The sequence below is a fragment of the Rattus norvegicus genome, chromosome 5, assembly GCF_021556685.1.
Source record: "Rattus norvegicus strain SHRSP/BbbUtx chromosome 5, alternate assembly SHRSP_T2T, whole genome shotgun sequence".
Taxonomy (NCBI): Eukaryota; Metazoa; Chordata; class Mammalia; order Rodentia; family Muridae; genus Rattus; species Rattus norvegicus.
Window position 1 is genome coordinate 66,640,995 of NC_141538.1, and position 14,976 is coordinate 66,655,970.

The 14,976-nt window shown below is 46.2% G+C and overlaps 1 protein-coding gene across 2 annotated transcripts in view; it reads left to right on the forward strand.

Annotated features, from left to right (window-relative positions):
* Positions 1-12,628: 12,628 nt before the first annotated feature.
* Positions 12,629-14,976, forward strand: part of Galnt12 (polypeptide N-acetylgalactosaminyltransferase 12) — a 28,925-nt gene continuing 26,577 nt past the window's right edge. For both annotated transcript variants that reach the window (NM_001426999.1, XM_087548934.1), the window contains 1 exon segment: positions 12,629-13,012. In NM_001426999.1, the coding sequence (NP_001413928.1) occupies positions 12,657-13,012 (356 nt within the window). In that variant the 5' untranslated portion in view covers positions 12,629-12,656.

Genomic DNA, 14,976 nt, shown 5'->3' on the forward strand with positions numbered 1-14,976 from the left:
GATCCTTCGCAGAGGTAGTCCTACGGAACTGAAGGAGGCTGGACCGCTCTTTGAGAAACAGAGAGGACTTTGCATGGCCTTCAGAGAAACTTGCTGTTTCTATGCCAATCAATCAGTGCTAATTAGGGAAAGCATTGCCTTGACCATAGAAAAGCTAAAAGAAAGAAAGAAAGGAGACTCATCAGATAATGGTTATCAATCTCTGTATCAGTGTCAGTTTACCTGGTCTCCATGGTCATCTTACTGTTAGCATTAACCAGATCATTGGTTCTTAATCTAATTGACAGTGAGACTCTGTATCCTCAACTACATGGCCAACTAAACTACTTGTGCTTAGAACCAATTATCCCCCCAGAACAGGATGAGCCAATGTTTTGATTCATGCCAATAAAACCAGTGGGGGATTTGTTTGGGTAGCTATCCCCAGTGGGCTCCCTATAACAAAAGTAATTTAAAAATTTAAAACTGGACAAGAGTAGCACAGGTCTATTACCCCAGCCCTGGGGGTTGTTGGGCCTATGGGCCAAACTCAACCTAGCTAATTGGTAATCTTCAGATTCAATGAGAGATCCTATCTAAGGTGGAGAGAAACTGAGAAAGAAACACAGTGTTACACACACACACACACACACACACAGACACACACACACACACACACACACACACACATACACACACACACACACACAGAGGGCTTTGGCACTGGCTTCACTGAAATCAGTTCCTTTCCTGTTTCTCCACCACTCCTCCCTTGCTTGGGACCTGCTGGTGTTCTGTTGGAACTCCTGACTCCTGGCTATAGCTGAGATGACTTGGGAGCTGGAGAGACTTCCGAGCTAAGAGAAGGGAGGAACCATGTCTACGAAAGATGCTTCACATGCTTGCCTGGTGCCTGAAGGCCTGGGGTCTCCTTCTGGGGCCTGTAGGCCTGGCTCAGCCTCTCCAGCATGGTAGTGTCAACAGTTGGAAGGTTTGCCTGGGTTCCCTGCCTTTCATGAGCAGCCTTGGAACATGCAGAGCTTAGCGTCATTGTCATCTACAACATTCTATTGACTGAAGCAACGAGGAGTCTGCTGGCTCAAAGGAGGAAGTGGTCAAGAATCTGAAACTTTCTTTCTAAGCCACCACACTGCCAGAGCCAGATTTGGGGGAAGGGGGAAGACCCCATCACAGCTGTTTCAGCAACAACCTGATGTATCTGCATGGGACAGACAACAGATTCACAGTGACTCAAACAAACTGGGCACTCTCTTCTCCACCACTTAACGGAGGCCTGGAGAAGAAAGTCGGAACTGGTTCACCATTCTCATGGATGATTCAAGGTAGTTCCTTGAGCTCCCGTTCTCCAGCCTTTTCCAGCAGGAGGAAAGCAGTCAACGAACATTGCAGGCCATCTCTCTGAAGAGAGAAGTATGACTAGGCTGTCTTAACCCAGAAGTCCCTCAAAGTGTGTGGCTGTGTGGATCCCCACACCAACCTCTTCAAATGCTACCAGTGGTGTGTTCAGAAAAGAGACCCCCGATGAAAGGCAGGCTCTTTGTCTTGGGCCTTCACACAGGAAAGCTTAAGAGTCACCTTACCTCAGGAAAGCTCTTCAGTCTAGCCATGAGGAGAGAGAGCCTTGGGGCTGGAGGAGCTTGGGTGGGGAGGAGTCTGTTTCCATTGTTGGTTTTCTCATCTCCATGTAATGGAGAGGACCCACCAGCGCTGCTATAAGAGGCTTTCTCCCTTGTTCTGTATGCTACAGAAACTCAGTGTGCAAAACTGGAACAATTTATTGGGGTTGCGTTTGTGACACTTGAAATAGAATCAGCACTGACTACACCTTGCTGATAAATAATATTTATTTCATTATTTGTAACCATATGTTATATAAATGTATTACTCAGGAGGGTATGGGTTGCCTGGCCTCCCACTTTTGGTGACAGACATTAGGTTCCATGTACAGGGGTTGCAGGTCACAAGAGCTGTCAGGTAGAACTGTGAGAGATGAGAAGATAGAAACACTCTTGTCACCCTCAGCAGCCGGGAGGTCCCTTAATCTTTTAGGGACCTGGATGCATGTCAAACCCAGATCCTTGTCTTCAATGCTGAAAAAGTTTCCCGATGATGAACCCAGATGAAGCAGAGATCTTTTGTTTTGTTTCTTTGAGACAGGGCCTCACTGTGTAGCCCTGGCTAGCCTGGAATTTGCTGTGTAGATCAGGCTGTCCCCAAACTCACAGAAATCCACCTGTCTCTGCCTCCCAAATTCTGGGAATGAAGGCGTGTACCACTCTGCAGGCCAAAGCTGTGATTTTATTAAAAATGGAAAGAAAGACATTCAAAGAAAAATATAGAAGTATTCTTGGCAGCAGGAACAAGAATGGGTTTATAATTTGTCAAACGATTTTTTGGCACATATCTGAAACATGGGACTTGTGAGCAAAATGGCTCCCAGGGAAAGAATCAAACGTATTTCCAATCATAGGTATGGGCAAACCAAAAGAGAGTCACAATTAAATGTGTTAACATTAGTCATACATGCCATTCTGATGTGCCCCCCTCCTTTTTTCTATTGGTGAGATAAGAGGCTGACTCCAGATGGGTAGAATCAAAATCTGTTGGAGGACACATACGAGGTTGGCTCCTCCCCACCCCACCCCCAGGTTAGTCTAGTAACAGAACATGGCAGGGTCTGAATGGAGAGGGAACTTTCTGACTAGAAAACATACTTTAAAGCTTAGGAGAGGCTGGGAGAGGGGGGCTTTGATCTGTGGGGAAGAGAGAAAGGAGTCTAGAGAAAATGAGGGAGAAGTGGAGGAATGACATTCTAGGTGTCTTCGTGGGGTGGGTGGGGCATGACTTGGCCCTTTGATACTTGAGGTCTGTAATTCACGATGTGCCTGCCTTCGCTTCCAGTCCTGGTACCCTGTAGGGAGTTTGCCCTACAAATTCAGACAGGCTGTTTCCTTTCCCCTGTAGCATCAGGGAACCCAGAGTGAACTATGTGGACTGGCTGATAGACAGTTGCCTCACTTCTGGACTTTAGCATTTTCTTCCATAAGCTGGGAGCCTGTCACAGACTTCCTCCACACAGGTGCCTGTTAGTGTCTGCAAGACTGCAGGCAAATGAGATCTGTTAGCCCTCAGCCCAACTCTAACACTCATAAGGTAAAACCAGCAGCCACTAGGGTTGCCCAAAGGGTTTAAGGCCTGTCTTTTCTCTGTAATGAGGTTTTTGGTGAAAGCCCTAGAGAATCGCAGGCTTACAGCTGGGGAGGGAGAAAAGCCATGGGCAGCAGAAGCTATGTTGGGATTCGAGTTTCTTCTCTAGAGAGGGCAGTCAACCGGATTTAAGAGTTTTGTTTTAGTTACTGTTCTATTGCTGTGGCAAGACATCATGACCAAGGCATTTAGCCAAGTGATGGTGGCGCATGCATTTAATACCAGTACTTGGGAAGCAAAAGCAGGCCAATCTCTGAGTTTGAGGCCGGCTTGGTCTACAGAGTGAATTAGTTCTAAGACGCTAAGCTAGGGAGGGCTACACAGAAAACCCCGCCTCAAGAGAAACAAAAAATCAAAAATCAAAAAAGAAAAATAAAGAAAGAAAAAGAAAAGAAAGGAAGGAAGGAAGGAAGGAAGGAAGGAAAGAAGGAAGGAAGGAAGCATTTAATTGTGGGCTTGCTTTCAGTTTCGGGGGTGAGTCCCTGACCAGCATAGTAAGAGAATGGCTGACATGGCACTGGGCAGTATCTGAATGCTTTCATTTTATCTGAAGTTGGAGACAGAAACAAAGACTAGGACTAGGAAAGGCTTTTGAAACCTCATGGCCCATCCATCCCAAGTAACATGCCTCCTCCAACAAGCCACACCTCTTAATCCTTCCCAAAACAGTTCCACCAACTAGGCACCAGTAATTCAAACATATGAGCCTCTGGAGGGCATTCTCATTCTAACCACTACATTCTATTCCCTGCCCCCAAGGGTTTGTAGCTACATCATAGTGTAAACTTAATTTAATTCAATTTCGAAAGTCCCTAGAGCCCTTTACAGCGTCAAGGCTGTTTAAAGTCCAAAGTCTCTTCAGAGACTTAACTGTAACCTTCTGTGAAATCAAAACGAACAAGATAACTACATACTTCCAAGATACAATGACAAAAAAACAAAACAACACACACACACACACACACACACACACACACACACACACACATGACCATTTCAAAAAGGAGGATTAGGAGCATAGGGAGGAAATACTGGACCAAAATAAGGGCAAAACTCCAAGTCCTGTAATTCTATGTCTGATATCAAAGGACTTAAATGGTTCTTTAGATCTTTCACTCCTTCCAGCACTGTTGATTGAAACACACTCCTTTTTCTCGGGCTGGTTCTACTCTCTGTGTGCACTTGCCCTGGCAAACATCCCATGGCTCTGACATCTCCAACATCTTGGACTGTCCAGTACGATCCAGGCTCCGCCTTCATGAAACGGCCTCTCCAAGCCTCCATGTAGAGTCGCCTCTGCCACATGACCCACACTGGCAGCTTTTCTTAGCCATAGAGAAAGATTTGTCAACCCCATTGTCCTGTATCCTTTTTGACTCTTGAGCCAGAACCACATAGCTAAAGAAGTCAAGTTCTGCTAGCTTGGTCTGGAAGCCGGATCCCTCCTTGAATTCTGTTTTCATAAGCATTGGCTGGATGCTTTGTTGTTGCTGTTGTTGAATAAGCTTCCCTTTAGGAGGAAAGTCAGACATTTTCATTTCTTAAGTTGGAAGCCTAGCTGGGTAAGCGTGGTCTTGCCCTGAGGGTAACCATCCCTTTATTTCATTTCTCATCAGGCCTTTCTTTAAACTTCTCATCTCTTTGAGCTCAAACCTTGAGTCTGACATTACTTTCCTCAGTGCTGATTTTCTCCTCCAATTGTACACTTTGTATTTCATTTTTCTCTACTGTGCTTCGTCATTGTAGATCTGCATAAGAGTGATCACTGATGACCACTGACAGGGTCAGTACTGGGCTGCCTTGGAATCTCTGCCAAAGACATTCGTCTCGAAGTCTTCGATTTAGCCTAGGGCAGGCCTTTAGGTCAAGAGCAGAAAACAGTCTATTTGCCAAAATATTACAAGAATGGCTTCTAGCCTTGTTAATGCTGTTCCCTCTAAAACCTTTCTAACTGGGCCTCTGCAGTCCACATGGCTCTGAACACTGCTGTCTCCCAAGCTCCTACCTGGATGGCTGGTCAAACCTGCTTGCAATGTTCAACCAATTTTCTTGTCCAAAGTCCCAAGAGATTCTATATTTCTCCAACAAACAGCATTGTCAGGTCTGACAGAGATATATCCCAGTCCCTGGTACCAACTTCTGTCTTAGCTACTGTCCTATTGCTATGAAGAGACACCAAAAAAAAAAAAAAAAAAAAAAAATCAAGGCAACTTAGGAGGGCATTTAATCAAGGGCTGGCTTACAATTTGAAAGTGTTAGTCCATGATCATCATGGCAGGGCGCATGGCGGCAGGCAGGCAGGCAGGCATGGCACTGGAGCAGTAGCCGAGAGCTTACATCTTATCCGAAAGTTGGAGGCAGAGAGTGTGTGTGAGACTAGGCCTGGTGTAGACTTTTGAAACCTTGAAGCCCATTCTAAGTGACACTTTCTCCAATGAAGCCACACCCACCAAATCCTTCTCAAAACAATTCCACCAACTACAGACCAAGCATTCAAATAGATGAACCTGTGGGGGCCTTTCTCATTTAAACTACCACAGGGTTCCTTTTCCTTTTTCATGTTTCCCTACCTTTCTCTACTGCCTCAAGGAGTCTATTCCGTGAAAAGCAATGCAGGGTGAAGGGTTTCAATCACTGTTTGGGGGACAGTTCTATCTTTATCTAACACTTTTGATTGCTAGTGGCTGGGTCTGCAAAAAAAGAAGACAGCCCTAAAGGAGAGTGACTGGATTAACAAGCTTCAAGGGTTGACTGAGGCCACTTTGGGGCTCCTGGCAGACAGTGAGGATCCTCGTGGAAGAATGTAAGGAAGACTAAAAGAGTCTCTGTGGCCAGCTTCCAGCTCAAGTCAGCTGATTAAATCAATCTGCATCTGGGCTGCATCTGGTTAAATGAAGGAAAGGCACTTGCTGACTTTGCTTATCGATACTGTGTTATATGGTCTGTAATCACGAACATGAAATAAATCATAGTTACTATTTTTAAGAAAGGACACTGCCGGGGCTGGGGATTTAGCTCAGTGGTAGAGCGCTTACCTAGGAAGCGCAAGGCCCTGGGTTCGGTCCCCAGCTCCGAAAAAAAAGAACCAAAAAAAAAAAAAAAAAAAAAAAAAGAAAGGGCACTGCCATTACCGCATTATTAGCGGTATACAGTTGGCGATCTCCAGTGGATTCTGGAAACCTTCGCTAGTAATAATTTTAGTTACCATTCTCATAGCCGTGAGAAAGCAAAGTAAGGGAGCAAGGGTTTCTTTTGGCTCACAATTCACAGTGCACCGTGGCAGGAAGGCATAGCAGTACAATGTGACTCGGCAGATTACACTGCACCCCTAGGCGGGCAGCAGAGAGGCAGCACTCAGCTAGCTTTCTCCCTCATGCCTTTACACTCAGTCTAGGACCACAGCCTGTGGGATGCTGCCACCCACATTCAGGGCAGGTCTTTCCCCCTCACTCAGACTTCTCTCACAGACATGCTCACCGACACATCCAGAAGCATGTCTCCTACGTGACTCTAGAGCCAGTCACGTTGACCGTGAAGAGTCACCACCACAGTAGTGAATAGTATATGTATATGCTATATTTTTCGTGTCTATTATTTATGATAGAGTTTAACTTGAGACTAGTAGTAGTCAAAATAAATACTAGCAAGTAGAACAATTATATGAGCATACGTTAAATACGTGTGGTCTCTGTCTTTCAAAATATTTTATTCCGTTGTATTTCACAGCAACCTTATCTCTTATTCTTTCGTGGATTTAGTTGAGAACTGAAATGTAAGAATCACTCTAAGATGTCTCCTGGATCTCCCCGAACTGCAGCATCACTGACTCTGTGCTTGGTGCCATCATTAAGTGCACTAGAATGACCCAATCACCAGCAGCAGCACTCAGTACCAGAGCTATTGGTCCAGTAAGCAAGACAGGTAAAGATTAGTTACATGTGGGTAGCATATACAATAGGAACTCTCTAGACAAGAAGATGATTCATGTTCCAGGCAGAACAGAGGAAAACAGTCTCACCATTTTACTCAGAAAGGTGTTAGGACCTAGGTAAAATATTAAGACCTAAATGGAATGTTAAGGCCTAGGTGAAATGTTGAGGCCTAAATGGAATGTTAAGGCCTAGGTGAAATGTTGAGGCCTAAATGGAATGTTAAGGCCTAGGTGACTGTTACTTGACTAGCCTGACATTATAAGGAAACTTTCCCATATGTTTCTGCTGTTCCTAGGAAACTTTTTTTTAAAAAAATTTATTTATTTAATATTAGTACACTGTAGCTGTCTTTAGTCACACCAGAAGAGAGCACCAGATCTCATTACAGATGGTTGTGAGCCACCATGTGGTTGCTGGGAGTTGAACTCAGGACTCTGGAAGAGCAGTTAGTACTCTTAACCTCTGAGCCACCTCTCCAGCCCCGCTAGGAAACTTTTTAGTGCCAAGATTGATTACATATTCTGTTATATTCTGTGCCTTAGAAACCAATCACGATAGAAGTCAGTAGACCTGTTTTGTATAGTTAGTTACCCACAATAAGCATGGATCTGAACCAATCGCCCAACAGCACTTCCTCCACCCATGTATAAGCTTTTATGGTATTTGCCTTTATAAGCTGCCCCTGGGGTGGACCCCAACATAAGAGAGACACTTAACACCAATATAAGAAACTATTTGGAATGAGACTTCCATTTTGAGTAGTGGTCCAGTAAAATTTAAGTTACTAAGACCTCCCTGGGAACTGACATCCTACTCGGCAGAAAGAGACATGCATGTGAGTAACTGACATCCTGGTTGGCAAGTTAAGACACGAATGTTAGATAAGTCCTATCCTGGGAGACAAGTTAGAACATGAATATTAGACAAGGCAAGTCCCCTGCCACAGTTGAATACCCCAACCAATGGGAGCAGGCTAAATGTACAACAAAGACATGTTCTCAAGGAAATCCCCTATACCTAAATCTTGATAGTGAAATAACTTGGCACAGATGCTTGTGTATTTTGAACTTTAAAACCCTGTAGGATCTTAATTAACTGAGGTTCAGTTCTGGAATCTGGCACTGGCTGACCAGTCCTGGGGCATACATATGCTCAATAAACTGTCCCTGTCTGCCTGAGATCAGTGCTCGGGGGAGAGGGGAAGGTCTGTGAGGCAATTCCTGGATCCCAACAAAAGGTTTGCAGTTTGAAAATTATGAATTTTTTATCTCTGTCTTGAAAATTCATTTAATATTTCCAAACTGTTGATAACCACAGGAGAAAGAAGACCTGGAGGTTGGCTTACTGTATTCAGGAGTTGCATAGACACTAACTCTTGTTACCCCTGGATTGCATGGATGGCCACATGGATAGACCTAGCTGCAAGAGAAGCGGGAAAACCTACTCTCTAGTCTTTTCAGAGAAACAAATAAATAAACAAATTAGCAAGGAAAGGTTCTGAAGGACATGAGGTCACATGCCGGTAATCATAACTCTGGAGGTGGGTCTCAAGTCTGAGGCCAGCTTAGGTCAAAGAGTGAAACAATATATTTAAAAAAAATTTTTAAAGGACCTATTGATAAGAAGAAAGAGTATCTTCTATTTGTCTGATGTAACTGTTGTCTCTGAGGCTTACTGCCTTCATCTTCTAGTAATCAAGGCCTGGTCTTGGAAGCCTCTAACCTCCATATACTTTTACTAGACCTAAAATGTTTTCAGCTTCTGAGGCTTATGACTGGATAAGCTCACCCTTTCTAGTGCTTTCTGAACTCTGGCTGGCAGATCAACTCAACTGTTCTGGCTCAAAACTCCTCTCCATGCTGATTCGAACTGGCTTCTTTAAATGCCTGGATGTACTCTGTTTGGCCTCATACTAACTTTGGCAAACTGTTCTAGTCTTCTGGCTCCTTCTCACTTTCTGGCTTGCTCTGTCTTCACCTGTGTCTAGCTTGTTCTCTCTCTGCAACCTGTCTCTCTGTACAACTGTTCTGGTAAAACTGCCAAGATGTGTGGAGGTCATCTGGGTGAGCCTGAACCAGTCAGAACTTGCCAGCAGTCCAGTCTACCTGGAGGGCTCACCTTGTGGATTTCAGATTGACCAGCCAGCACCTACCACAGTCTGTCCTTTCTTATAGTCAATAACTTAGTCTCTCTCTCCCTGCCTGTTTCATGCTGCTATGAAATACAACTGCCTAGAACTCAGCTACTAAAGTGTGGGTCTGCATCCCATTCGGGGTGCCTAACTGTGTAGGGAACCAAGAAAAATTTAGCAATAGTAAAAAGCAAAAACCAAACATGCATTCAAAATAAAGGGTAAGGAATTCCACAAGTTATATCAAGTGACTTTACTGCAGCCTCCATTCTGAACACTCCTTGTGCGCGCTCTGTGCTGTGAGCCGTCGTAACTTGCAATGCTGGTGGTGCTGACTGAACCACCTCAGCTCAGATCTGAGGCTACTGTATGATGCGAACTACAGTGTTCTTTTGTTTATTTGTTTGTTGGGTTTTTGTTTTGCTGAACACATACTTTTCACTTTTACAGCTGTAAACTGTATGGAAAAAAAAAGTTTCTATGGGAAACAAAGTCCCTTACCTCTGTCCCTCAGTGTGGAAGTATTAAGTGGATCCACTTAATACTGTGTTAGGCGTTTGATTTTAAAAATAGCTGTTTGAATTTTGACTCATAGGGAAAAAAAAGATCATTACATAGATGTTGGCTTGGGAGACTGGAGAGACGGCTCAGTAGCCCACAGTAGTTGTTGCTCTTGCAGAGGACTACAGTTGAGTTCCCAGCACCTGCGTGGGGCAGGTCACAACCATCTGCAACTCCAGTTCCAGCCGATCCAATGCTCTCTTCTGGCCTGCACTGACACTCCTACATATGTGTACACACTCCACATACACACACACACACTCACACACACACTCACATACACAACCATCTGCAACTCCAGTTCCAGTCGATCCAATGCTCTCTTCTGGTCTGCACTGGCATTCCTACATATGTGTGCACACTCACACACACACACACACTCACACACACACTCACATACACAACCATCTGCAACTCCAGTTCCAGCCAATCCAATGCTCTCTTCTGGCATGCACTGGCACTCCTACATATGTATACACACTCACACACACACTCACATATACACTCACACACACTCACACACACTCACACATACACTCACACACACTCACACACACTCACACACACTCACACACACTCACACACACACACACACACTCACACACACAACCATCTGCAACTCCAGTTCCAGCTGATCCAATGCTCTCTTCTGGCATGCACTGACACTCCCACATATGTGTACACACTCACTCACACACACACACTCACACACACACACTCACACACACACACTCACACACACACACTCACACACACAACTATCTGCAACTCCAGTTCCAGCCGATCCAATGCTCTCTTCCACTGGCACTTCCACATATGTGTACACACACACACACACTCACACATACTCACACACACACTCACACACACACATACACACATACATTTTTTAAAAATTGGAGATTTTATTTTTCTATTTTATGTGTATGCGTGTCTGTCATATATAAGACACACACATATGAGACATACATATGCCATATATATGTATACATACATACATACATACATACACACACATATGTGTATACACTGCCTGGGGAATCCAGAAGATGGTGTCAGATGTCCAGGGACTGGAGTTACAGACAGTTGTGAGCTGCAAAGTAGGTGCTGGGAATTGAAGCTGGGTCCTCTGGAATAGCAGCCAGTACTCTTAATGGCCGAGTTACCTCTTCAGCGGCCACATAAATCTTTAAAAACAAATTTTCTTGGGACTGGGACAGAATTTCAAAAATCGATCCAAAATATCATTCTTCCACCTGGCACCACCTCTTTATGTGAAATGGCACTCTCAGCACTGGGGATTTTTAAAATGAAATTATCAGTCAACTCTGAAAATTATAAGATGCTTTGTGCCCTGTAGTAGTAAATGTTTAGCCCTAGTTTAAAATAAGCAAGCCTATCCATCTCAGAGTGTAAACTGCTTTCTTCTCGAATAAATAGTAAAATTATATGTATTTTTTTTCTTTTCTTTTTTTTCGGAGCTGGGGACGAACCCAGGGCCTTGCGCTTGCTAGGCAAGCGCTCTACCACTGAGCTAAATCCCCAACCCCAAATTATATGTATTTTTAAAGTTTGTTTTAAAATGAGTTACCATGAGTAAATATTTGATTTATATACATACACATCCAGAAACTTCTCCAGTGAAAAGGCATCATTGGTGGCATAATAATAATAATAATAATAATAATAATAATAATAATAATAATAATAAAGAAGCCCTCCTGAAAACGCTGCAGTTGCTGGAGGATTCATAAAGAGTTGGTAAGGTGAGGCAGGGGAGTGGAGGACAGGAACAGCATTTGCAAAGGCACCAACCAGGCAGTAGCCTAACCTGGCTCCTTCATCCTCTACAGCTGAAGGTAAAAGTTGCAGTTTACGTAACATTTTATTCCTACAGTTAGAAGCCAGCCTGGCTATGTTAAAATTCAGAGTCAACTAGGACAGAGTAAGACTTCATTTCAGTAAACATCAGGGGCTGGGGTAGGGAGTGGGGATGGAGACACCATTTAGGGAGTCTTGGTGCCACAGGCAGGAGGATCAGGAGTTGGAGAACAGCCTGGGTAACTTGAGACTCTGACTCTAACGCATCAACAAATTATTTCTAACATTCTAGTGGTACCCTTATTTCTGCTACTTGTCCCCGTTTTAAATTTTTACATGGATGTATGTATGCACAATTGTCTGTATCACACATGGAGGTTGGAGGGAGTCGTTCTTTGACTGAATGGAGATGATGGATGGAACTCTTGTCCTTCAAGCTTTGAAGCAGGGGTCCTTTTTCTCCTATAAGAAAGCCCCAAGTCAAGACCTGAGATATATCACAGGAAAGGTGTGTGCGCGCGCGCGTATGCGTGTGTGTGTGTGTGTGATGGGCCTGCAGAGTGTAGATGTCCCCAAAATTAAGACTGAAAAACAGCTTGGAAACCCATGGACTCTAGAAGAAAGTTATTCTAGGCGCCACTGAATACCGGCACAGGGCCGCTTGCAGCATTCATGCGTCTCAGCCAGCACATCCTGAACACGCACGCAGTGGCTAAGGTTAGGGAACCATCTATCTGCGACAGTGCTAGGGTCACGTAAGTTCAAGGAAGTGGCTCCACAGCGCCCACAGCGTCCACAGCGGAGTGCTCAGCCCACACTCGCGCCGCGGGGGTCGCCAGGCTCAGGGCTCGCCCACGTGGGCTCCAGCAGGTGGGCGCGGGAGGCTGCAGCCAGGAAGGGGGCGGGACGCAGGTGGGGCGAGGCGGACCGGGGGCGGGGCGAGCGTGGTTCCGGGATCCGGGTCCAGCCTCGGCCCGAGGCCGCGGGGCGCAGCTAGAGGGTGCATGTGGGGGCGTGCGGTGAGGAGGCGCTGCCCGCGGGGGCTGCGGCGCGGCCGGGAGGCGTTGCTGGCACTGCTGGCCCTGGCTGGGCTGGGCGCCGTGCTGCGGGCTCGAAGTAGGTCGGGGACGGTGGACCCGGTACCCACTCGGACTCCTCACCCCGGGCGTCACGAGCCGGTGCTGCCCAGGCCTCCGCTGCCCGCCGATGCTCTGGGAGCGAAGGGGGAGGCCGTGCGGCTGCAGCTGCAGGGCGAGGAGCTGCGGCTGCAGGAGGAGAGTGTGCAGCGGCACCAGATCAACATCTATCTGAGCGACCGAATCTCGCTGCACCGCCGCCTGCCCGAGCGCTGGAACCCTCTGTGAGTGGTCGCGGAGCCCCGGCGCGTGGGACGCTCCATCGTCCTCGGGAGGAGGCGGTGCAGAGGGAGGGGGTTATCTAGAGGGCGAGGAGGCGGGAAAGTTAAAAAAAAAAAAAATCAGAAGGAACCTAAGAAAGTCGAGCTGGTAACTGGGTGGTCCCTTGAATCTGACACCTCAAAGTTGCCATTCTGTCTGGAGAGGGTGAGATTCGAGTTAAGCAGACCGAAGAGACCCCCCCGCCCCCGTCCGTGCCTGTGGGTCAGTTAGGACTGTGCGGGTGTGGCTGTGACTCCTGGGGAGCTGACGGCGACTAGCATAGGGCTGGCTCCATTGATTGGTGTGGGTGTGCTGTTGCCCAGGGATAGAGCAGAGCCATAGAGATGCCCAATGGCCGTATCCGAGGCCCGGAGCCGCCTTCCTTTCTCTCTGGCTGTTGGATCCTAGCTTTTGGGTGGAGGGCGGTGGGAAGGAGAGGTTGGTGGGAAGGGCGCTTTGTGGCTTTGTAGCCCAGCCCAGCTCATTCTTGTAGGTGGTGCAGGGCAGATTCCGTGTAGTCAGAGCCTAGTTCCTGTTGGAGCTGCTGGCTTTTCAACAGGTGAGGGACACGGAAACAAACAGCCGCTGCAGCTGTTGCCACCTTTGACCCTGGGCCTCCCAGACTCCTCCACCCTTTAAATTTGTTAAGAGAATTTTTAGTTCCCACATGAGCTCGGTAGATTTCCTGGGAAACAGAACTCAGAAAGGGATCCCGGTTAGAGCCACAGGGCTAGCCTGCTGTGACCGTCAGGCACTTGTCACCTACGCCCCATGCCATGTCAGCTTTTTTTCAGTTTGAAAACGGACTCAGAGGGCATAGGTAACACGAAGCTTCCAGAAGATGAAATTGGCGATCTGCTGTGCCCCCTCCCCCATCTCAGGGAGAGTTTAACAGACTTGACTTCATTCACGCGGTACCTTGATTTGCTCACGCCTACCCTGACTCTCTGCCCGAGGCCCTTTTTCACTATCTTTTCTGAGTAAAATTTGCTGGGATTGGCAAGGATTCTCCACTTCTACCAAATGCCTCAGGGCGGTTTAGCTCTTTGAAAGCCCAATGTTCTAAAACCCCCGAGTCTGCGATCTCAGGCAGTGAGTGGGTTCAGCCTTTAGTTGATTTAGCCTCAGTTTCCTCGTTTGCAAACGATGGCGAGGGTTAGCCGGTACACTCTGTGTAAGTGGGCAGAAAGAATGCAGCCTCAGACTGAATAATCCAGGCACACCTGGGAGCGCCGAGCTGCTTATTTCCTCTTCCTCTGCTGCCCTGGGTATGTATACTCTGCTGCTGCTCTTCGTGCCCTCTGCATTTGGTCATAAAGTTTTTTCTTCTCCGTATCCAATTTCCTTTATTGTTAGAAGTCGTGAATATCTCTTTGAAACGCTTTAGATGACCTGTGGGGCTTATAGTTTCCTGTCTCCATGGTGATGCAGCTGGCTTGTGTCCTATCGGGATTTGAGACTAGATCCTGCTGTGCCATTGACCCTGGGAATTAATCCAACCCAGCAGGACGGGCCTAGCCTCTGACTCTGGCCACAGAGCCTGTCCCCATTATTTTTGACTAGCCTGAGAGAAAGGTGAGCTGGACTGTGTCAGTCTGGGCCAGGATAGTCTCTGAGACACAGCCTCCATATATATATATATATATATATATATATATATATATATATATACATATATATACATATATATATATACATATACACACACACACACACACACACACACACACACACACACATATATATATATATATATATATATATATATATATATAGTCAGTAGTGCCCCGGCCTTGCATAGTCTGCCCTCTTGATTCTCAGGGAGAAGCTTCCAGATCCTAATAGATGTCTGAATTCTCACCGTGTGGAGGATTCATATCGGAGAAAGGGCTAGCGTTTATTGCAGTATTTGAGGAGGTAAACAGTC